Here is a 25,773-nt window from a genome sequence, read left to right on the forward strand (position 1 = left end):
TCAGTAGCGGGTAGTGGGTTTATAGGGGAATAGGGTGGGAAGTAATTTAAATATAATTAATTAATTATGTAAATTAATATTAATTGTAAAATCATTAATAATAGGTAATTAGATAAAAAATAATTGGTAATTAATAATAATTGGTTAATTGATAAATAATTAATTTATAGTAAATTAGTTTCAGTAGCGGGTTGTGAGTTTATAGGGGAATAGGGTGGGAAGTAAATCAATAATTAATTAATTAGTTTAGTTTAGTTTAGTTTATGGCATTTGTTGAGCGCTTAGTTGCACAGAGAACAGTGCGTCCCCGCGCTGACAACCCTACCTACCACTCTTCGGCCGGGCTCTTAATTGTCCATGAAATTAAAATTAATTGGTAAATAAAAGTTATTGGTATAGGAAATTAAATTTACTTGGTACAAATATTTCTATAAATTATAATTAATTATTAAGTTTTGCCTTTTTGTACAGTTGCACTCACTGGAGTGGGAATAGTAATTTTTACCCATACGCTATCCAACGCTTTCCCTACTGTAGCACCCACTGGAGTGGGAATAGTAATTTTAACCCCTACGCTATCCAACGCTTTCCCTACAGTTGCACCCACTGGAGTGGGAATAGTAATTTTAACCCCTACGCTATCCAACGCTTTCCCTACTGTTGCACCCACTGGAGTGGGAATAGTAATTTTAACCCCTACGCTATCCAACGCTTTCCCTACTGTAGCACCCACTGGAGTGGGAATAGTAATTTTAACCCCTACGCTATCCAACGCTTTCCCTACTGTAGCACCCACTGGAGTGGGAATAGTAATTTTTACCCCTACGCTATCCAACGCTTTCCCTACTGTTGCACCCACTGGAGTGGGAATAGTAATTTTTACCCCTACGCTATCCAGCGCTTTCCCTACTGTTGCACCCACTGGAGTGGGAATAGTAAATTTTACCCGTACGCTATCCAACGCTTTCCCTACTGTTGCACCCACTGGAGTGGGAATAGTAAATTTTACCCCTACGCTATCCAACGCTTTAGCTATTGTAGAATTCACTACAGTTGTTACAATAAATTTTAACCATTTTGCTATGCTACGGTAAAATTATTATATATGTTTATTTAATAATATTTTTTTTTATATAAATATATATGTACTTTTTTTATTTACAATAAATATTTATTAATATAACATTAATTTAATAATTTTAAGTAAGTTTATAATAAATATATTTATAATTACATTAGTTTTAACTTAATTTAAAGACATTTAAAAAAAAACGATATTTTTACAGTCTATATTTTAGTAACTCGATATTTTAGAGTCGATATTTTAGTACTTAACTGTTTAAAGATAGCCAGTCGATATTTTGTCCATCGATATTTTATCAACGATATTATGGTAACTCGATATTTTTGAGGTCGATATAATTTCAGTGATCCGTGGCCATCCCTTCCTCCATCACAGCAAAGATTTCCACCCCTTCCTGGAGCCTTCTGCTTATCTGTCAAAAGCAGTGAAGTGGGCAAAGTAGCAGAGGAGATGATTTTGATTTGTGTGCCCAATTAGATGCTGATATATTTTTTGCTGCTTTTTTTAAGTTATAAATTGTTTAAGTAACATTGTCACTACTTTCAAGTTTGAGTTCTTGGTTAGATGGGGATTTATTCTTGTCCCTGCCACAAATAATTATAACAATAGTAATAATACCAGCTTGCATGGCCCAATTGAAAAGCTTGTTATTTTAAAAAACGTTTTTTTAAATGTAACATTTTTAATGTACTCATATGATGGTCACTTTTACGTAGCCACGTTTTAACTTCTCAACTATTACCACAACGTACAAATGGCGACCAGTGAACCAGTAGCGTGGCCACCGTTTGTAGCCTTTTCTCTAGAAAGTTAAATCTGTATATTAAATTTGGGAGCGTTTTACACCCTCAGTTGATTACATTGCGTTCACTCAGTGTTATTAAAAAAAAATCGTCTGAATTGCATTTTATTCCCTTGACGTCAGTGGAAGAACTTGCAGCGGAATGACTGGGTGTCCACAAAGAAACACAAAGTAACATATTGTGTTCCAATGGGCTCCAACGTTCACGTTCTTTGACCAAAGCACAAGTACATTTTCACATCCAGAAAAGCATAGCTCGGGTGACACAATATTCTCTTGTGCAACTCTTTTGGGGTCAGATGTTGGTGCCAGTACGACGGTGTTGAAACACTGACATGTTTGCAGTGACGACAAAGGTAAGATAATGTGTTGTCCACCAAGTAACTAACAGGGTTGGCCAGCCCCACAGCTATTTGCCCGAGTTAATCATTTTCCATCAGATTGATTAACCCGTGTTTTCATCTGTTCAGTGTAATGCTGATTTGGGACAGAATATTCTCTTTCTGAATCACTGCAAGACCTTGCTTCTTATTTTATATATCTTTTTAAATTGCTACTAAAGGTACATTACTGAATATAACCTCTATCGTATGGTAAAGAAAGCCCAGCAGGAAATTCATCTCATATTTCACAGACGAAATGTTGAAGGTTCCTCGACACAGTGAGCTGAATTGATTTCCTTCACCCATGCAGCAAGCTCCTGTTTTCCAGGGGTGGGAGAGTTGTCTTTTAAGTTGCTAGGTGCTCAGCAAACTTTCACTCTCCAACTGCAGGTCCCACTTGCTGTGATGTGACAGTTGTTAACCCGCCCTCCCCCACTCTTCCAAAATTTCAAATACGCAGAACTCTGGCCCATCCTTGCCTTTCTGAAACATACGCGTGCCAGTGCAGGGCTGGCATTTCGAGTTCGTCATGTTCTCCAGGCGAGGCACAGCGGCGGCCATTTGCTTCATCCTGGCAGCCCTTCATTCCACCTCTGCAGGTACAGTAGAGCACGCGCCCAGAGGAATGCCTCCTCAAGAGCAGCTATGTCGATCAGGACCAAATCTATGTATAGGCAACTCAGTCTTACTAACAACTCTTACAACAACCAGCCCCAGTTACAAACAGTTTGGTCTAGTTCTAGTACATTTAATTATGTATTTTATGGCTTTTAAATTACTCCAAGCTAGTTTCGGGCTGCCACGTCACCTAGGGGAAGCAGGTTAACTTAGTTGCTTGTGTGCAAAAGGCGTTTTAGATCACACCAAATTGCGTAGGTATGCCCATGTCAATATTTGATCAAGCCGTCTTAATGTGCTTAGGAGATGGGTTTTGATAGTAAGCAGATTCGGACTGGCCCATAGGGTAATTTGGCAATGTCCAAAGGGCTGGTCTGACAGGTCAGTGTGTGGGCCAAATTTCTGCTTATTGGTGGTCCTGTTTATGATCGGGTGGCCCTGTTTTACTATTTCTCTTTTAAACATTGCCTGCAGCAAGCAACAATGCAGGCGGAATTCCATACCTTGCAAAACACCTATACAGTTTTTCTTTAGAATTTCAAAACTGCCCCGATTTTCAAACGTGAGCTACTTCTCCAGCTATTTGGTTCACTGATAGGGGATACTTTGATTTTGGTGCCCGTGAATATTTCTGTCCTGTGCAGCCATGATTGTTGCCACCGCTAGAGATTCCTTTGATGTTTACTGAGCAGCAAGCAGTTGGAGTATAACTGCTACTTGCTACCAAAAGGGTTTTTGGACACAAAGCGGACTGCACGCATGAAAATCAATGTTATTTCATCACTCTCGTATTTAAGTCATGTTTGTTGGTGCCTCGTCGTTTCCATTGGTTTCTAATGGTGATTTTTAATATGTACATTTTCAACATTTTTATGTCTGCTGGTCTCTCATGCTAGTGTCCAGCAGGAGGAAGAATTTGGATCTCATCAAAAGGTATATCCGTTAGTATTGGTCCCGTGATTTGTGAATTATTTTGATTGCATAATGTTTTTTCACTTCAACATTTATGTGTGTTTTTTGTTGGTAGAAAATTAGGAGCTGTGGCTCATGTACCAAAAAAGGCAATGTTCTACATTGCTTCAGTATTAGACCTCTTTTTAATACATTTGAAAAAAAAGTGCGTCATTTATACTGACTGTTCATGCGCATTTTTAATTTATTTGCATGCTACTTTTTATTTGAAGTATAACCGTCCACTGCATCACATAGCACTTAAGACTGTTTCAGCACCGTATAGGTTTGCAGCAAAAGGTATGTGGTGATAAACATCATGACTTACACAGGATCACATGCTTGGTATAGTGAGAAAACTAAGCTTTAGATGTATTTCTTCCACTTCTTTAACCAACAATTCACTCATTAAACCTGCCATCTCTGCTTTATGCTCTGCTTGGTAATCACTCGCCCCTTGATGTCTCTCATGTATTTCTTCCTCTGCATGAATGCATAATTTACTTTCATTATTTCCTGCGTAGGTATATAAAGGGTAAACAGTAACGTGGGTCTAGCTAGAGATTTAACTTCAAGGAGCAACAAACAATAAGGCATGCAAAAATACCCTGATGGAATAATAAATCTGAAATGGGCATAAATTATTCTACATAGATATAAATAAGAAAGTATTCATCATATTGCTAATTATTGGTGACGGCAATGTTTTCTGATGTGATATGAGATCTTGGAAATGCATCACTTGCCATCATGTGGGAAGTATAGCATCTCCCCTCCAGTGCTTCATTTGAGCTGGTGGTTGCCGTAGGGGGCTAATGGCACTCATTTTTGGGGACCAGCACCAAGTTTTTCTCATCAGACATTGACAGAGAGCAAGAAAGAGAAAACACACAAAGGGAAAACGGGAAGAAGCGAAAGGTGGAAAATCATTGATAGAGGGAGAAAGCAGGAACGTGGAAGCATGATATAAAGAGCAGGGGATGTCTGATAGTGGATTAAAGATGCATGAGATGGATTTAGGCCTATGCAAACTACGCAGCCTCAGTATTGGGCATGTCAACTTTTGATTTCACCAGCTGTTTGCTTCTGAGCAGAGCTTTGGAAACTGGTACTCATTTATTTACAAATTAAGCACAGCTCCCTGCAATCCTGCCTGTTACTAAATTTTAATTGCCACACCCTCAGTCCCCTGGACATAACATTTGACTCTCCTCCCCTCTTTCTCGTCATTTTCACAATTCTATGCTTCATGACCTGACCAGGAGGAGTTTTTTTGGAAAACAAGGGAGACCCTATTAATGGCTGTGGACCAAGGGTTATTGACAATTGTAAGCAGACAGTGGTCCAAAGCAGTGCATAGATAAAGAAAAAGAGATAATAAGCCAAGCCTTAATGAGCTGCTTATATTTGTCCAAGTCCAACCGGACAAGGAATTTATTTTCACAATGTAGGAATATTTGTAAATCACGTTACAGAAAATGTAAAAGAGCACAGCCCTGTGCTTTACCACACATCAGAAAAGATTAGAGATGTCGCGCTGCACCCCTGCAATAATGACACGGGAGTCGGAGCTGTACTGGTTCACTGCTTCTTTATTGCCTGCCAGCACTTAACTGCCCACAGACTAGCCAACCCTTTCCTGTTTCCTCTCGTGTTGCCTGTCCTGTCTGAATACAGGGTCAGGCACTACGACACTACATCTCCCCCTTTTGTACAGAGTCTTTCCTACCTCAGATTTATTCAACCAAGCGTCGGGGTCTTCTTGTTTGGCGCTTGGGGCGGCTCTCTCGTTCCGCCACTCGACTGTGATGATGATCAGTGCTGTTGGTAGGTCGTGGAGGGCTGCTTCTGTTCTGATCAGCATTGTCACTCTGACTTAGCGAATCACTGGAAGCTTGACTCGAAGATGCTCGCTGATGGTTGTGTGAGTTGCATCTTTTGAAGTATGAAATGTTTCTTGTTATTTGCTTGTTGTCAGCTTTTGCGGTGATCATTGTCCCTTTCCTTTTGCTGACTTGCAGGGGAATATCAAGATATCGACTGTCTGCTTTCGCTCGTCGATCTCTTCGGACTATCACCCAGTCTCCTTCTTGTATCTTGGAGTCCTTGGCGTGTCTGCGCCGGTCGGCGTACGTCTTCATTTTGAGTTTCTTCTCCTGATCTATGTTGACCAGGGTGTCATGGTCGACAGTGATGGTCCGAGGTTGTGAGACAGTGTTTGTCGTGGGCAGCCGGGTACGGGGTGCTCTCCTCAGCATGAGGGTAGCCGGGCACTGATTTGTGGTGTTGTGGGGCGTGGTCCTGTAGGCCCTTAGCACTTCATTGAGAGTCTGTTGAATGTCCCGGTGCATTAGCTCAGCTTGTTGGATCGCCTTTTTAAGGGTCCCATGAATCGCTCCACCATGCCGTTGGCTTGGGGCCACAGGGGAGTAATCTTTTGGTGCTTGAAATTGAGATGGTTTGCAAATTCTGTGAAGTCGTGACTGTTAAACGGGGGTCCATTGTCAGATTTGACTCGAAGGGGGATGCCCCACGCTGCAAAGATCTCATCCAGAATTGGAATGACTGCCGTGGCTCTGGTCAATGGTATTAGGTGTGCAAACGGGAATCGCGAATATTCATCCATTACGACCACAATGTACTGTCCCGATTGTAGTGGGCCAAAGAAATCGACTGCAACTTGCTGCCATACCCCGTCTGGTAGCTCGGACATGTGGAGGGGGGCTGGTGGTTCTTCTCTGCTGACAAGTTGGCAAGTCATACAGTCTCTTAACGTTGTCTCTACCATGTGGTCCAGTGTGGGGAACCAGACGCGTTCTCTCAACGCTTTCTTGGTGGCGTTTACCCCTCTGTGGCCTTCGTGTGCCAGGTTGATGACTCCTTGACGTAACTTTTGTGGAATGACGATCCTCCCCCCTCTCAGAAGAAGACCCGTATCACTGATGGAAAGTTCGTCGTGAACCCGCTGAAATGGAGCCAGGTCGCGAAGGAGTTGATCCGATTCCTGTGGCGTGCTTTTCAGGTGGCGCCAGGAGTTCGAGCGGACGCGGGTCATGACAGCCTGTATCAGTGGGTCACTGGCAGATGCATCTTGTATGGCGTCAAGGGGAACTGTGGGAGGACAGGCAGCATCGATGACAAAATGAATATAGTCATCAGCTAGTGAGTGAGCTGGGGTCACGGTGTCCAAAGGATGGCGAGACATATAGTCGGCTGGATTTTCGGCCTTGCCAGGCTTGTGGACGATGGTATAAATGTAGTCTTGAAGACGCAGTCCCCATCGTTCGATGCGAGGTGGCATCTTGGCGTTGGGATTGCCAAAGATCGTAATGAGGGCCTGGTGGTCTGTGATGATCGTGAAGTGCTTGCCATAGACAAACAGATGGAAATGTTCGCATGCCCATACGACAGCCAAGCTTTCCTTCTCCGGCTGGGAATAGGCCTTTTCGGTGTCCGTAAGGCTGCGGCTCGCGTAGGCGATGATGTGACGCTGGTCTGAATTTTCACGATACTGTGCTAGGATGGCACCCAAGCCCACTGGGCTGGCATCAACGGTGATCTCAGTCTTTTTAATCGTGTCAAAATAGGCAAGGTTTATGGCTGAGCTGACGGCTCGCTTAATGATGGTGAATGCCTGTTCACATGCGTCTGTCCAGTTGAAAGGCTGACCCTGGCGTGTGAGTTCCCGGAGGGGGTAGCTGATGGTGGCGTAGTCGCGGATGTATCTTGCACAGTAACTCGCCATGCCAAGAAATGAGCGAAGGTCGCTGACATTGTGGGGTGTCGGTGTATCGACAAGCGCAGCTACTTTGTCCGGGTCAGGCTTCATCCCTTCTCTGGAGAATATGTGTCCATAAAATTTCAGGGTGTCTTTGTGGAATTCACACTTAGCAGCGTTGAGGGTTAGATTGGCGTTCAGCAGGGCGTGACATACTCTGTCCAGAGCTGTGTCGTGTTCTGTTTGGTCTTTCCCGAACACCAGCAGGTCGTCACTGTAGTTGAAGGCGTTTGGTATGCCTTGTATGACTCTCCGAATGGCTTCTTGAAATATCTTGGCGGCCGACGAGATACCAAAGTTTAGGCGCTTGTATCGGAAGAGGCCCTGATGGGTAGTGAACGTCGTGATGTATCGAGATTGGTCGTGGAGTTCCAACTGATGATAACCTTTATTAAGGTCGAGTTTGGAGAAGACAGTGGCGCCATTTAGTTTCGTGATCATGTCGCTTATGTGCGGCCCAGGGTGGCGTTCTCGCTCGATGGCGGTATTGGGGGCACGCATGTCGACACATAGTCTGACTTTATTGTCCTGTCCCTTTTTGGGGACCACTACCACCGGGGACACCCATGGGGTGGGTCCTGAGGTGCGCTCGATGATGTCCGATTGTAGGAGATCTTGTAGCTCATCATCAACGGCTTGCTGTAAATGAAAGGGCACTTTCCGGTGGTGCTGAGCGATGGCCGTCACACGTTCATCGATATGTAGTTTCATTTTGAAGTGATTGAGCTTTCCCAGACCTTTGAAGAGTCTCGGAAATTTTGCCACGATGTCTGGGGCGTCTTCGGTCATATAGAGGAGTTCCACTAGCCTCAGTATTTCTGCTGTTGGCAGACTGAGTAGGCAGTCAGCTATGTCTGGTCCTTCCACAACATGAATGTAGGCTTGAATTTTTCTGTTCTTGAATGTCAGAGTCGTGTGAAAACGACCTAGGCACTTAAGGGGTTTCCGCGCCATCCATGTGAAAATGCGAACTGCCGCTGGCTCCAGTTTAGGCCGCTGCTTCATGCTGTGATACTCCAAAACGCAAATGTAATTTAGTGAAGCGCCTGAGTCTAAGACGAATTTCGCCGGGTGTTCTCCAATCAGAATGTCCAGCTTGGGATATCGTTTCAGGCGATCCGGGTCCGAGACCATGCAGATGAATTCATCACTGTCTTGTGAGGTGGGCGTGTGTGAAGAGGAGTCGCTGGACGTGGGTCTGTGTGACCTGTATGAACTCACAGTTGGAGGACGGGAGCGGTGGGAGCTCACGGATCGGCCTCTGGAGTGATACGGACTCACTGACTGACAGCTGGATCTCGAGGAGCTGGATGAGTGATCTTCCTTTCCTCTTATTGCACGAGCATGGTGTCTGGTGCCACGGCGCGGGGGTGACGATTTTCGCGTGGATTGTCTGGCTTGGCACGCCACCTCAAAGTGATTGTCTCTTCCGCAGCGATGGCATCGCTGTCCGATAGCCGGGCATTGACCTGAGTGTGGGTAGTCTTGTCCACACCAGTAGCATGCGGGCGAGGATTTCGTTGACTTGTCTTGTCTCGAGTCTCGACGAGACGGAGGTTTGCGGGAGTAGTGTTTGGACCTGTGAGATCTGTGCGAGCTCGTCGTGGACCTTGTTGTTTTGTGTGCTTGTATCCGGAGGGCATGGTCTTTCCGGTCTAGCTTGAGGGTTCCCATTCGCTTGGCGTAATTTTCTGCCTGGTCATTGATTCTTGTTAGTTCCTCGATCTCCTCCAGCGTGTATGGTTTCTTCAGGAGTCTTCAGCGCAGGGATTCAGATATGCAGCCATCGATGATGCGGAGGCGTAGCGCGTCTTCCGTCTTGAAATTGTCGAATTCGCAGTATCGTGCCATTCTCTTAATGCGTATGATGAAGTCGCTCATACATTCATCTTTCTCCTGAGTTACCTGATTGAACGTGTGTCGTTCATAATCAACGTTACGTTTGTGGAGGAATCGCCTATCAAGGGCTCCTTTGACGTCTTCATAGGTTGCAGTTGCTGCGTTTGGTAGGTCTTTGATGAATTGCGCTATTTCCTGACCTATTAAGTTTCTTAGAGCCACCAGTTTTTGCTTTGGATCTTGTACCGACGAGCCGACCATGTAGTCCTCAAAGTCTTCACTCCAGTTCTTCCAGGCAGGTCCCATGGTGTTGCCTGGTGTTAACGTCAGTGGTTGAGGTTGTCGCATGAATGATGCTCCCATGGGCCCATGAGGCGCTGTGGCTGTAGTGGCTTGAGGTGCGGGGTCGTTTGTGGCATTTCCATCCGTCGTGCTGCTGGTAGCAAGGAGGGACATCACGACCTTGTGACGACCCTTCGTTAATTGTGCGTATTAAGGTCTTTAGGTTGTTTTGACAGGCTTTCTGTTCTGTGTTGTAAACTTCTTTGTTGTAGCACGTGTTTTCCTTGACTTGCGCCTGACTTGCGCCTCCCCGCTCTTTATTGCAGGCTTCTGGTAGCCTCTAGTATGTTCTTAGCTCTTTCCCGCTTCTTACTGCAGGCTTCTAGAATGTTTGTAGGGGTTTGCTTGGTTTCAAGATGGCCGCCGTCGTTTCTTCGTGGGTTACCCAATGACCAGCGCCTGACCTAGTAATGGCTGCTGTGTGGGACGCTGCAACTCGGGCCTGGGCTGCTCCACTTTCATTTATTTGCATTCGCACGGCCTCTTCAGGACTCACCCCAGCTTCTCTGCTGCTATTGTCAGGTTTCTCCCCAGGGTTGATTTGGCCGCGTCTCCAGCGACGCGCTCGCTCAGGTATATTTACGGTCGCGTGGACACGCGCGTCATGCGCCTCTTGTGCACGCTCGGCTCTTGTTCTTGCTTCGGTGCCGTGAATTGTGACGGCTGATGTTCTGGCTCCTGCAGTCTCGGCGCCGATTTTAAATTTTGCGCTTCTTTCGCGCTCTCGCACGACGACGACTGCGGACTCGCTGGTCTGGCCGGCTGCCTCTGGCTGGGTTGCGGGACTGTGTGGGGATGTACGATTCAGAAAAGGGGGTGGTGATGAACAGAGTGTCTGAATTAAGCAGACCACTCTTACCCAGTCCAAAGATCAAGGCTTGATCCATCACCGTTATTTATCTCACTGCACCATCCCAGCTCAGAACCTGGCTATATGCAAATCAGTCTGTCCCTGGCCCAGTGCATCATGGGAACAGGGCAGACTAAACTACCAAGCCAATTCTTCACCAGAAAGGAGACAAGCTACCGGGGACCGGTTTCTGGCATTTCAGCCGTCTTCGGCCCGGCTTGCTTGAATCCTGATGGTGCAGTGAGAAAGGGACTCATGTCTGAGTATACCCTGCCACACCTATAGTGGCCAAAAACGATTCAGAAATGGGGGTGGTGATGAACAGAGTGTCTGAATTAAGCAGACCACTCTTACCCAGTCCAAAGATCAAGGCTTGATCCATCACCGTTATTTATCTCACTTCACCATCCCAGCTCAGAACCTGGCTATATGCAAATCAGTCTGTCCCTGGCCCAGTGCATCATGGGAACAGGGCAGACTAAACTACCAAGCCAATTCTTCACCAGAAAGGAGACAAGCTACCGGGGACCGGTTTCTGGCATTTCAGCCGTCTTCGGCCCGGCTTGCTTGAATCCTGATGGTGCAGTGAGAAAGGGACTCATGTCTGAGTATACCCTGCCACACCTATAGTGGCCAAAAACGAATCAGAAAAGGGGGTGGTGATGAACAGAGTGTCTGAATTAAGCAGACCACTCTTACCCAGTCCAAAGATCAGGGCTTGATCCATCACCGTTATTTATCTCACTGCACCATCCCAGCTCAGAACCTGGCTATATGCAAATCAGTCTGTCCCTGGCCCAGTGCATCATGGGAACAGGGCAGACTAAACTACCAAGCCAATTCTTCACCTGCACCTTCAGCCGCACCGGGGTATACGAGGACATCGCTCCCGTTACCAGCGGATCCGTGCATCGACCCGGCACCGCTATCGTTTTGCGACTCGGCAAAACAATTGGATTAATCTATCAGCCGTTCCCCAACGCGGGAAACGTGGCCTCGGCCACTAGCACCTTCTGCCAACCCTCCTCGCCATCCGTGCAGGACTCCAGGCAATCAACCCAAGGATCGAGACATTGATACCTAAGTCTGGTTATATGCACCTCTCTCCTCTGAAGAGGCGTATAAACCTTTCCCAACAGGCAATACAAAATGAATAAGTCATGATGATAATCCCCATGTATTTTAGAGCGTGGGATCGAAACTTCGACCTTTTATAGTAGTTGTACAGTATAAAACAATGTGTATTATTTACTGTATATACTACTCTGGTAAAACATTTTTACTATTGATCTAAAAAGTGTCCAGGTTGCTCTTTTTCTTGCTTGTAAAACCTCTTCTTACCTCTACTTCTCTCTAATCTTTTCTGATGTGTGGTAAAGCACAGGACTGTGCTCTTTTACATTATCTGTAACGTGATTTACAAATATTCCTACATTGTGAAAATAAATTCCTTGTCCGGCTGGACTTGGACAAATATAAGCAGCTCATTAAGGCTTGGCTTATTATCTCTTTTTCTTTATCTATGCACTGCTTTGGACCACTGTCTGCTTACAACTGACCAGGAGGAGGGCTTTCTTTCAGTCTGGGGGAGCGACTCCGCACACAGCCTCTTCCCAGCTGTAGCTGTGGTCAAACGATCCTGTGCTTTATAATCTCATATGGTAATTCAGAGCGGCCATCTTGGCAATTGGCTTTCTTTTTTAAAGTTGCACAGGTGAAATGGAGGGGATGCTCAATGCAGCATCATGTATGAGACCTTACTTACATCAAAAGATAAATTAATATAATGGAGTAAGGACATCAGTTTTGATTATCCTAGGGCTTATCACATAACCGTAGCGAATCTATCAAAAGGAAGGGGGCTAGTTTTTATTTAATTCACATTTCAATTATTTAGTGAAGGTGCTGTAAAGGTTATTTTATTAGTTACTAGCTGTACCCGGCCAAACATTGCTGTGGCTCAGTCTGGTTAAATGGAAGAGAAAGAAAAGAGTAAGCGCACGTTTCTAATATGTTTAATTTCACAATGCTTGTGGGTACACAATATGTTTTTGTGACTATTGTCTCTATGCATCCCCTGTAGTTGTTGAGCAGCAAGCAAAGAGATAGGGTCTGTTCGGCCTTTCGATTAAAAACACACATGTATTGTACACGTAAGTATTCAAATCCAACGTTGTGTATATATAAACACTCGCTAATGTTGCAAAGTGAACCATCTCCTCCCCGCTCCCTCCACCCACTTCCCGGTCTGCCATCATGACACCAACTGTCCATCCTAATATATGTAGACTATTGTCTCTATGCGTCCCTTGTAGTTGTTGCGCAGCAACCACATCGATAGGGTCTGTTCGGCCTTTCGATAAAAAACATGCACATAGTGGATACGCGCATATTCAAATCCAACTTTGTGTATATATAAACACGTGCTAATGTTGCAAAGTAAACCAACTCCTCCCCCCTCCCTCCACCCACTTCCCGGTCTGCCATTCTGACACCAACTGTCCATCCTAATATATGTAGACTATTGTCTCTTTGCGTAGTTTCTTAATGTTGCAAAGTTAACCAACTCCTCCCCCATCTCTCCACCCATTTCTGGTCTGCCATCCTGACACCCACTGTCCATCCTAATATATGTAGACTATTGTCTCTATGTGTCCCTTGTAGTTGGTGCGCAGCAACCAAATCGATAAGGTCTGTTCGGCCTTTCAGTTAAAAATACGCGCGTATTCGACAAGCGCGTATTCTAATCCAACGTTGTGTATAAATAAACACACGTTTAATCGAATGCAACGTTGTCTCAAAATTTAAAAGCAATCGGTGAAGAACTTTCAGACATTTAAGATTTTGAACAAACGAACATTGACATTTTTATGTGTCTGTTCGGTCTTTCGATCAAAAACACTCGCATATTTGACACATGCGTATTGGAATCCAACGTTGTGTATATAAAAACACGTGCCTATTCGAATCCAACGGCGTGTCAAAATTTCAAAGCAATCGGTGAAGAACTTTCAGAGATTTGCGATTTTGAACAAACAAACATTTACATTTTTATTTATATAGATAGATTAATAATTTTATATAATTTTTTTACATTTATATTTTTTAATAAAATATTTGTATTTAAAAAAAAAGAATGATGAGCTTTAATAATTGTATTATACTTTCTTATAGGGAGATCATCACCTTAGTGGCAGAGCTCTCCACCTACGTGTGAAAAGATACTAGTAGTAAATATACATGTATAAATCCTGTTTTAGGGGTCTCCATCAGGGTTGGGATGCTGAAGTCTACAACATTATGAAATCTGCACCTGGGTATGAAGAATAGCAAAGAAGTGCAGAATGAAACATATATGTAGTACTAAATGTACTGAGTAAATCTATATTTGTGCATTTGCGTTTGTAAATAAGGTCTGTTGTGTTCACACCAATTTTGGATGATAAGTGCATACAAATGAGATATTCGTTATGAGCTATCATGACTGTACCCCTAGCACCAGGGCTTTAAGTGGGATAAAAACACTGGGGGGTGGGGTATCTCGAAGGGGTGTGGCCTATGTAATTAAAGGCATAGATTAAAAACAACTAGTCCTAAAATAAAAACCTGTGCTTAGCACAGTGTGCCGCCCAACTGGTTAAGCAACATTATACCTACAACAAGCCAGGACTATCTGCTTTGTCAATGGTTGTTAGCCACATAAGATAAATAAGCAACAACTTTGTTGTATATAACATTGAAAATCTTCCATTCGCAACTGGTGAGACTATGAAAGACCTACAATGAGTCTCTTTCAAGTTATATCAACAATAGTGAAGGTGGTACTTCTGCATAATTAAAAAAAGGACAAAATGGGGAGCCCGATAGAGACTCAACATGGCACCTGCTTTTTAGAACTGCAGGAGCTGAGCACTGGCAGGGCCCTGTCTATTTAAAGCCCTGCCTAGCACATTTCATGGGGGTCTGTCTTCATTGTCTTGCTCTTTCAGAGTAGCAACCATCGTCTCCCAGGACCTTGTTACTTATCTCCCTTTGTTACCCCTCTTTTGCTTATGTGCAGTACTGTACTTTCCCATTCAGCCCAATAGATCTTTTCCCTCAGCCAGTCCTTTTCAACACATCGCTTGGCCAATGAGAACAGTGTAGACTTAATGATTCTACCTCCTGGATATTCGAGACGCATCATTAATTGGAAGAGTGACCCAAAGGTTCTCTCCTTTGGAAACATTTTTTTTCTACCCATGATTGAGCATCTGAAAGTGACTGAATGGAGCAAGCAATTCTATGTGGATATAGGATTTTAGTTATTTGGAGAAATATCAATATTTCTTGGATAAATGAGGGGGTGCCTAGGTAGCAGTGAGGTGGCAGGTTAAGACTCATCAACTGAGCTCTAGCTTCATGTGCCGCTGTGCAGCTGCCCAGCAGCAGAAACCATTAAAAAAATCAAAAGCAGGAGTCTGCTTGGAAACGAGATCAACTTGAATGGAAAAGAACTTTGGGCCTTGTAAGACTTGGCCTTTTTAGGTCTCGCATAGGCAGCGCAAGCGCTGCCTCTCCGAGGCATCAAGTAATTAGTATGTTGGGTAAAACTCCGCCTACTGCCGGGTAATTTCTGTTGCTGCTTGCCAGTGGTTTAACATTGGCATAGCTGTTGTTATCTTGCTTTTTAGTGGCTGTTGATGTGATACGGACTACCGTTCAGTCTGGAAGCAGCTGCACATAACTACTGTTTCGGTCCGCTTGCATGTTAATGTCTTGCTGAGAAGAACTATTTTATAGGATTGTTGCAGCGATGCATTAGGACCCCTTTCGCTCCCCAACACAGCATGCTAAAGCGCTTTTATTTATTTTATGTCAGCGGTACTTTCGGACCCATCCCGCCTCCGAACACAGCATGCCCAAGCGCCTTTATTTTATGTCAGGGGCGCCTACGGACCACTCCTGCCTCCCAACACAGCATGCCCAAGCGCCTTTACTTATTTTATGTCAGCGACGCTTACAGACCCTTCCCACCTCCCAGCACAGCATGCAGAAGCGCCTTTATTTATTTTATGTCAGCGGCGCTTATGGATCCCTCCCGCCTCCCAACACAGTATGCCGAAGGACCTTTATTTATTTAATGTCAGCTGTGCTTTCGGACCCCTCCCGTCCATTGCTCAGGAGAAGGAGGCTTCCATTCAAAAACACAGGGTGAGTTTGGCCTCTTATGACTTTTCGGCTACTACGATTCCTGTGGATAGTGAGATATTTTTAATCACAACAACAGACTACAGTAGCAGTCTCCACCTGCTGGTCATAGGCTCTCTACCTTAAACATTTGTGAGATATTTACATGTCACCTATAAGTCTAGTTCAGAGTTCTTCAATCTGTGGGGCGCACACCCCTGGGAGGGGCGCGACACCGTCTCATGGGGGGCGCGCACTCCTCCCTAAAATCTCACCTTTGTCCTCTTCAAACTAACAGCAGAGTGGAGCTGCAGGGGCCCTAAGAAGGGGTGAAAACCATTAAAGCATCATTAACAAGAAAAAGGTCTTTTAAAGACCTGTGAAATACTTGTGGCTGTGTGCACGGCTGTCGCATCCAGGCTGCCACTCACGGGGTGGGGGGGGGGGCATCCTGGTTCAGCTGAAATGCTTTAGCTGCAGTGTGAGGCAAGAAGCCCCCTTTGCTAAAACTGAAAGCGACTATTTCAGAGCAGAGGAGACTCCTTGCCTCACACTGCAGATGAAATGAATGTCTGTTACTTGCTTTCAGTTTTAGCAGAGAAGGCTTCCTGCCTCCCACTGCAGCTGAAGCATTTCAGCTCTAGGAATTTAACCCAGGCGACAATGTTGCTTTTTAAATTACACTGGCAGGAGCACAATGATGACAGGGCTAAAAGTGCTTTAAGTTGCCAAAAGACAAATCCCAGTCAGGTGCTTAAACAGCCTGAAAATTGCTTGACACTAAATATGGGTTGTAAAGAAGTATGTATTCATTTATGATGTGACTTTTCTGTCTTTATTCCCTTTTATTATCAGTCATATCATTCAGGCAGTCCTAAAACACAATTTAAAGTGCTTTCTATGTATATTTGCTGTTCAGAGTATGCACAGATAAGTGCTGAAAATAGAGCTTTAGGTGACTGCTTATTTTTGTACCACCTTGGACATCAAAAAAATGAGCTGGCAACCCTAACCATAAAACTGGAAGTTTGTTGCAAGATCAGCCCAGTATTTATTTCCTCCACCTTCGATCCCTGGTTAATGCCATAATTGCACTAGCCATAGTTTAACATATCTGAAACCCTGCACTGCCGTCAATAGCATGCTGAGTTACTGCAAGTGTCTGGCAATGCACCCTGCATTCAGACAACTTGCTCCTCATTCTTGCCCTTCACTTTCATGCTCACCCTGCACTCACAGCAATAACAATTCCCTCATACTGACCCCCATGCACTCACACCATTCACCCTGCACTCAGTGATCCCTCTGCTCTCACAATGCACTTCCACGGTTTTCCCTGTACCTCAACCTGCAGCCACACAAGCACACTACCCACCCTGCACTCATGTGACACTTCACTTACCTGTCCCCCTCACTGCTCAATCTGCAATTTCACTTAAACAAGTCCATCACTAACCATGCATTCATTAGTCCCACTCTGCACTAACCTGCACACCCAAATTCATATGGTCACCTCACTCACCCTGCAGTCACTCCTTTTACCCTACTCTTACACTGTCGCATACCTCACTGTGCAATCACATGAGCACTACTGCCACCCTCACAGCACAGAGGGTTAATGTGCCTGATACAAAGAAGGTTTACCATGCAGATCAAAGAACTGAGGGGCATATGTTCAAGGAAGTTGCGGAGTGAGGCGTTAGTAGTCATGGGTTAAGGCCTCTCTCCGCCACTTCAGAAACAGAAGGCTGCACCATATTTACAACAATATGGTACAGCCTTGCATTTCCCCTGCGCTGGCGCTACACTTAGCAGTGTAGCTCCAACGCAGACTCCATTGTTGCGCCATAGTGCAAGGGTGTCTGGGTGCAGGGAAAAGATTGTTTATGTACATGAGGGGGACCTTCCTGTACATAAACAATCTTTAAATGCCATTTGTCTCACTTCCATGTGTGCTACTTAATGCAGCACACAGAGAAAACACAAAATGGATTTTTTTTAAAGATTACAAATACAAGGCATTTTGCTTTTTCCATGTGTGCTGCACAAGGCAGCACACATGGATGAAGCAAAAATGAGGAAAATAATGCATTTCTCCTAGTTTCGCCAGCCTAAGACCAGGTTTTCCCTGTTCTTAATTTTAACGCTGCCTCACTTTTACTCTGCCCTTGTAAATAGGGCACAACATCAAAATCAGTGCCTGTTGCAGTGAAACCCCCACCGCAACACCCACTGTCCACCCTTTCACGCTAAGCATAGCATGAAAGGGGGCCTTATTTACAAGACAGAGTTAAGTCAAGTTAAGCGGCTTAACTCTGCCTTGTAAATACGGCAATGCCCCTATCGCCACCACAACGTCATAAAAAGTGATGGTGTGGTGTCTATAGGGGCTTGTACATAAGCCCCTGAGTATGATGAAACTATGAGTAGCACTATTAAAAAAAATATATGTTTGCCAGAAAGGTGGTATAGAGAGATGAGGTGCATTGTTGGTGAGTGGTAGTGAGGGAATTCATGGAGAAGGAGGAAACACTCATTGTTTTGAACATCATTTGCCGGATATGGTCCGGGATATGCGGGTGGCGGTCGATTATGTAGTGTACCAGATTCCAGAAATTTGTCAGGTGGTGGGGGGCCCGACATTTAAAAAAATTCAGCTGGGGGGGCTCAACCTTCAAAAGTTTGAAGACCTCTGGTGTAGTTCATTAAATATTTATTGTGATTTTGAAATATTTATAAAATGTATCTCAGTTAAAATAAGTCAATAGAAGAATGCCGATTTTGAGTACATTCAGGTGCTATTAGCACTATATCCTTTACCACACCAAGGCCTATATTCCTTTTTAGGTCTCGCCTGTCAATGCGCATTGAGCTTGTGAGACTACAGGGGCTTAAACAGACTTTAACTAGACTGGCGATTTGATGCTGTGCCCGTGCGCTTTTATATCAATGCGCAAGCGCATTGAGCTAAAATGCGTGTGCACAGCATCAAATCGCCAGCCATCTGTTCCCCAGCTTGGCGCCTCCGCTCCTGCTCTCTCCTGGCTGCTCCTCCCCTAATTATTCACGGCCGGCCGGCCGTACTTTCACTTTCACGGCCGGCAGGCCGTGTCTCGTTTTATTTTCTCAATATTCTTGTCTCTCTGGCTGTTCACTGTGTTTTTTTGTTTTGAACTGCCACAGACACCGCGCTCCCCAGCCGCCAGCACCTCCCCTCTCTCTCCCTGCAGAAAAAAATAATGGTACTTCATCTGATTTGTTCACTCTTACACATCTTTCTACTCCTTAACCATGTACTCCGCTACATTCCTTACTCTTTTTAAAATGTTCGTGTGCAATTTAACATTTTCTTTTCTGCCTCTATCCGTTGTTCCATCACTTGTCCCCTTTCCTCCATTTCATAGCCCGGATCTGTGAACTAACCTCACCTCACACCATTCCTCCATATTGATTGTATTCCTAGTCTACCTCCATCCACTCCCATGTATCTCATCCTCATGCGTACTTTGTTCTCCCGTGCGTCTCACACTACCTACTCACCCTCCATCCTAATAACGTGCACTCGCATGTCCTCTCTCTCCCTCCCCCCAACCCCAATCCTGGGCCCACTTCAAGTCCCTGGCCGCAATGGTTTGTCTCGTGTAATGCCTCCGGTCAGTGTTCTTGCGAACCCTGCTTTTAAATCTTCCTCCTCCCTGATTAAAACCAGCTCAGTAAGGCAGGCAGCTGCTTGGATGGTTGAAAAATTTACTCTGTGAGGGCAGAACGCGGACATAGACAAGCGGGATCCCCGTAGGACACTAAATGCCATTTCTAGGGCTGGAAATATCGAGCCCTCTAGGGGAGTGCCCTTCTTTGAAGTGAATCCCATCTCCATTGGAAAGTCAACCCCTTACACGCAAAAGTCCCACCCCTATGTAATTAGCATTTGTTCAAGGACCCTTTACCGTTTTGAAAAGAGGTTTGCCCATCCCAATTTAGAGAGCCCCCACCCTTTGATGATTGCCCTGTCCTCAGAGATGTTTGCTTTGTTAAAATTCTTAAGAGAGAAGCCTTCCTCGTTTGGGTTAGTTCTGACTATTTGGCATGAGTTGTGTTTACTTCAATGTAGCCTGGCGCTTTAGAAGCTTAATAATTCCATACAGTCGCAGAGGTTTCCTTTGAATCCGTATTTTCTTTCAGAATGCCTTCCCTCCAGTGATTTAGCATCAGTCAGAAACGTTGTATACCCTTGACCAAATCAAGTCATTTCTGTCGTCTTGAGGACTGCCTGCAACAGGAACATCGAATTGAAACCACAGTTACAAATTAGTCCAGTCTCTAAAACAATGTAAAAGGAATATGTTTGGGGAAACCTCTGCCTCCTCCCCCTCCCCAGCCAGCTTGGTGCCGCCAGCACCTCCCCTCTCTCTCCCTGCACACAGCCTTGCTCGCATTTCTCCTCCCCCTCCCCAGCCGCCAGCACCTCACCTCTCTCTCCCCACAGTTTCACGCCTGCCAGGCCGTGTCTCCCTTTATTTTTTCAGCCTCCCCTTTTTTTAGCCCCTGTTGTGCCGCCCGACTTGTTTCTGTTTGTTTTCTTCCTGTTGTGGAGGATGTGGCCCCTCTCTCAGCCGTTTAGCTTCTGCCTTTGCCAGTGCTTGTTGAATTGTGTCGTAAGCACAGTCCATTGCAACCGCGGAGCCCAGCCATTTGAGGTGTTAATTTTTTTCATACAGGCATACAGCCAAAGGGACCTAGATGTTGCTTCACACAGTACCAAGGCCATTTCACCCCCTCACCCACTCATCCTCACACACCCTCACTCACCCTCACACCCTCACCCCCTCACAACCCTCTCACCCTCACTCACCCTCACACCCCCTCACCGCCCTCACCCTCACACACCCTTACCCTCACCCCCTCACCCTGACACACCCTGTTACCCTCACACCCTCATGCCCCCACCCTCACCCCCCTCACTCACCCTCACACCCCCTCACTCACACTCACACCCCTCACCCACCCTCACACACCTTCACACCCCCTCACACACCCACTCACCCTCACACACCCTTACCCTCACCCCCTCACCCTCACACACCCTCAGTCATCCTCACACTCACACTTCCTCACCATCACACACCCTCACATCCTCTCACCCTCACAAACCCTCACCCTCACCCACCCTCACACCCTCACCCACCCTCACACCCCCTCACCCTCACACCCTCACTCATCGTCATCCCCTCATCCTCACCCCCCTCACTCACCCTCACCCCCCCTCACAACCCTCTCACCCTCACTCAGCCTCACACCCTCACCCTCACACACCCTCACCCTCACACCCCTCACCCCCCTCAACCTCACACCACTCAGTGCTACAACACATATTGTGTTACAATAGATGTCACATTTGCGAAAGATAAAACTATTGGCATTGTAAATAACAAACATATTAATTTCGCTATTTTCAAAACAAGCACATAAATAAAAAATGTGTCCTTTACAATACCAATAGCTCAAACTTTCCTAATGCGAGACCTATTGCATTGCTGTGCTTCTCTCCCCTGCTGCACTCTCCTGCTCTCTAGAGATGTGGCCTAACGACCAGAGCTGCCATCTAAGTCACGTAAATACAAAACATGTTGCATTCCAAATGCTATAGGTGTCACATTCGCGAAAGTTATAACTATTGGCATTGTAAATGACAAAGCTATCAATTTAGCTATTTTAAAAACCAACAAATAAATAAAATATTTGTCATTTACAAGACCAATAGCTCTAACTTTTCTAATGCGAGACCTATTGCATTTCCAATGCTTGTTTAATGAAGGCTGCAGTTTGTGCCTGGCCATGACAAGCTCGGCGTTTTTCAAGGGGGCTTTTATTTTACATTTATGTGTTGCTTTACTCAACGCTGAAGATCATGAACACCATCTTAGTGAGCGAGAACAAAAAATGACTGAAAATTGTCCAACAGTCGGTTCAGTTTATAGTGTTTACCTTTTTCTTAATAACCTACACCAATTAATCATGACAGCTCCTGTCCTTGCACATTTTAATGCTGCTTTTTTTACCAACTCCCACAGCATGAGAGGCTGAGCTAGACATTCCAGGGTTCAAACCTGTGAGTTCTGCAAACATCGTTACAGGGGACTCTCAATTCATGCTGTTGTCTCGCTATTTAAGACCATAGTCGCTTTTCTCGTACATAATTTGCTTTCAGCGATGCCCACGGGGTTCGTAATTGATTTGATATTTAATTATCCGTTCACCAGATATTAGCCGTGCACGACATGGAATTTCATATTCTGTGTACTTCATTTATCAAATGATACAGCATGTCACTTCAAATAAATATAGTTTCTACATGTGTGATTCCGTAGTTCGTCATCAAAACTCACGTGACATTTGGTGCATCATGCTTCTAACATGTCATGAAAACTCATGTGACATTTGGTGCACCGTGCTTCCAAAACGTCTCCAAAACTCACGCGCCACACACAAGTGCCATATATGCCAAACTACAAACCATAGTCTTTCAGCCGTGCGCTTCTCAGCGCCAAGAACGTGATGCTAGTGAAAGCAGTTCACAACCTCACCAGGGCAGGACCGGCCTTGGGCGTCGGTGAGCTGGTCCCAGGTCCGAGGCGCCACTATTCCGAGAAGCTACAGTAAGCTGCTTGACTTGATGTTGTGCTCGTCCACCCTACTTGGTCTCAATAGAAGAGGACGTGGCTTAATGGCCAGAGCTATCGACTTTGCATCTGGGGAACAAGGTTCCACAGTCAGCTCAACGTCTTGTGATTCTGGGAAAGGCTACCTTTCAAGCTCCAACCATTGCTAAGGGCGGCTGATGTATAAAGAAATGAAAGCAACAATACAACTTTACTTTATTTCTATCCTGAGCAAGCCAGGTTATTAGCGATTAAACGCAAAGTCTTACAGGTACCAGTGGCGATTGCGGAAATCCAAGAACAGCTCCTCACGCTGCACATATTTGTAACTTTAGTCATCACAAGATGAAGTGATCTGTGTAGACTTGAATATGTTTGGTCAAGTTTTTTAACCGTGAGCAGAACCTGCTGCCTACACAAACAGCAGAAGAAAACAGCTCTTCAATTTGTAAGGACAGGCTGTGAATAAGTCATGGATGAGGAAAACAATGTACCAACGCATCCGAAGGCAAGGGTGTGGAGGACACGGAGGGTTAACCCTTTCTATTAGCACAGAAAGCACAGGCAGTAGGTTCCACATGTGTTTGCGAGAGGCCTGTGTATTGTATTTAAAAAAAGCATTTGAAATACAATAGGTCTCGCATTTACTTAAGTTTAAGCTATTGGCATTGTAAATGACAATGCCTTTAATTTATGTTTTGGAAACGAAAACAAAAAAAGGCATTCTCATTTGCAATGTCAATAGCCCAAACTCACATTAATGAGAGACCTATTGAATTGCAAATCCTTGTTGGCTAAAGCTCCCTAAACTTTTTGCTTCCCCCCCTAGACGTTTTCCTGACCTAGAGATGCCAATTTAGATGCTTTGTGTACTTTGCCACTGCTGATCAGTGTCAAAGTACAGGATTTCCCTATGTAAAATGTAATGGTGCTTGGTTGGCCAAAATTGGTATGTTTGCCTTACTAATAAAAGTCCCAAGTGATGTGCATGGGTGTGCAAGGGCTAGTAATGCAAGGACGTGCAGAATACTAAGTGAGCATGTAGTCCTGACAAGAGCAGTGTGGGGCCTGTGAGCAGAATGCTAAGTTAGCATGTAGTCCTGACAAGAGCAACCACTTGTCAGGCCTGGCTTTCCCTTTTACATACACATGGGGCACCCCTGTGGTAGGTACCAGACAACCCCTGGACAGGGTGCAGTGTAGGTAAAAGGCAGAACATAAACTGAGGTGTGTGTTATGTTCTGACAGTGAAACATTTTCCATTTAGTTTTTCACTGCTGAAAGGCCATTCTTCCAATGGAACAGAATGTGAGAGGCTGGTTGTTGTGTTTGTTAGCCTAGTTTCCTGTCAGTTTATAATGGAGAGGTGAAGATTAGTATGTGTGGACTCAGTGTCATAATGCATATTTCTGTGAAGGTGGTGTTGTCACTGTGTGTTTATAAACCACTCTTTTAGAAAGTGGCCGAGTTCTGTGCTCTGAGGATTTCTGTGTGTCTCTGAAATGTGGATTACCTGTCTGGAACTGAAAGGTGGGTGGAGCTGAGAGAGGTCTTGACCCAGGAGGGGTTGCGATGGCACCAGGCTGCCCTGCATCTGGAGAGAAGGGGGAGGAGAAGCCCGGGAGGTAAAAAGGCCTGGGCTGATGCTATAAACCAATCAACACATCATCTCCTGCTTAGTGATTAAGGATCCAGACCCCCACATCAAACGGAGAGAGTTGACACTGGGAGGGAGACACCCAGAACTGATTTAGGGAGGGGTCAGGGACCTCTGAGCACATACAAACTTAAAAGATATTAAGGGGTATAACTATGAGAGCTGAAACCCCTGAACATTGGAATTAAACAGAGATGGATTGAGACTGAAGAGGCTTGGACCCATTGTCTGGTCAAGAGGAGCCTCTGCTAAGAAGGAACAACTGAAGAGACTGCTGTGGATAGACCAATCCTTGCTTCGTGATCTGGGGCTGGTTTACAGTTTGCTGTTCTAACTAAGGAAGAGGATGTTGGGACTGTGCTTGGAGGCGCCGGGTCCCCCTGCTTGAAGAAGACTGCTTTGTGCTATGTCTTGTAACCCCAAGGGCCCGAGGTAAGCTGGCTCCCTGTTTGGAAACACAGGATCATAAAAGTTTCCGGAGAAGTCCCAAGCAATGCGGTGTGCGTGTGCTTTTTGCCGCTTGAGACCCTCAGAAGTTGTGCCTCGTGATCGTGGGCACGGAGGAACAAGCTTAGTCTCAGATGTGCAGAGTGCATGTCGTGGTGCAGGCTAAGGCTTTGTTTGATCGTGGTGTGCACGGGGAGATGAGGCAAGGCTGGGACGCGCACGGGTGCGCGTCATGGTGCAGCCCGGGTGTTGGTGAAGGGGGCCTGGGCCTCGTGTGCACCAAAGGAAGAAGCCAGACTCGAACGCGCAGTGTGCGTGTCGTGGTGAGTGACTGGACATCGTGTGCACCAATGGAGGAAGTGAGTCTCGGATGCGCTGGGTGCGTGTCGTGATGCAGCCAGGGTGTTGGTGAAGAGCGCCGGGGCCTCGTAAGCACCAAAAGAAGAAGTGAGTCTCTGACGTGCAAGAGTGCGTGTCGTGTTGCAGCCAGGGTGTTAGAGAAGAGGACCTGGACATCATGTGCACTGGGAGAAGAGGTGAAACTCGGACGCCCAAGAGTACGTGTCGTAGTGCAGCCAGGGCATTAGTGAAGAGTGCCTGGACATCATGTGGACTGGGAGAAGAGGAGAGGCATGAACGCGCAGGGTGCGTGATGAGGGCAAGCGGAGCATTGGTGAAAAGCGCCGGATCGTCTTGAGCACCAGAGAAGAGGCGAGTCTTGGACGCGCGGTGTGTGTGTCGAACTGCAACCTGAGGTGCTGGTGAGGAGTGCCTGGTTAGGGTGTGCACCGAAGTGAAGTTAAGTCTCCACAGTGCTGAGGGCAGGTCTAGGTGTGGACTGAGACCGCCGGAGTTAGGGCCAAGTTATTGGGACCCACAGAGTCATTCAGCAGTGGCCTGGACCGGCAGCCACGGAAGAACTGAGCCGCCGGCCCGAGTCCACCGCAGCCCGTGACAGAGTTCTGAATCAAGGCCCAAGTCAGGGAGGAGAGTGGGATGGCGTACCCCAAGGTAATGTGGATCATCACCTGGGGTGTGGTGCGGGCCCGAAGAGACACCAAAAGAAGAAGTGAGTCTCTGACGTGCAAGAGTGCGTGTTGTGTTGCAGCCAGGGCATTAGAGAAGAGGACCTGGACATCATGTGCACTGGGAGAAGAGGTGAAACTCGGACGCCCAAGAGTACATGTCGTAGTG

The 25,773-nt window shown here is 45.7% G+C and overlaps 1 protein-coding gene across 1 annotated transcript in view; it reads left to right on the forward strand.

Moving 5' to 3' along the window:
• Positions 1–2,435: 2,435 nt before the first annotated feature.
• Positions 2,436–25,773, forward strand: part of F7 (coagulation factor VII) — a 236,896-nt gene continuing 213,558 nt past the window's right edge. The window contains exon 1 of the mRNA XM_086934404.1: positions 2,436–2,868. Within this exon, the coding sequence (XP_086790530.1) occupies positions 2,799–2,868 (70 nt within the window). The 5' untranslated portion in view covers positions 2,436–2,798. The remainder of the gene's footprint in view (positions 2,869–25,773) is intronic.

This window comes from Lissotriton vulgaris, chromosome 8 (genome assembly GCF_964263255.1).
Source record: "Lissotriton vulgaris chromosome 8, aLisVul1.2, whole genome shotgun sequence".
Taxonomy (NCBI): domain Eukaryota; kingdom Metazoa; phylum Chordata; class Amphibia; order Caudata; family Salamandridae; genus Lissotriton; species Lissotriton vulgaris.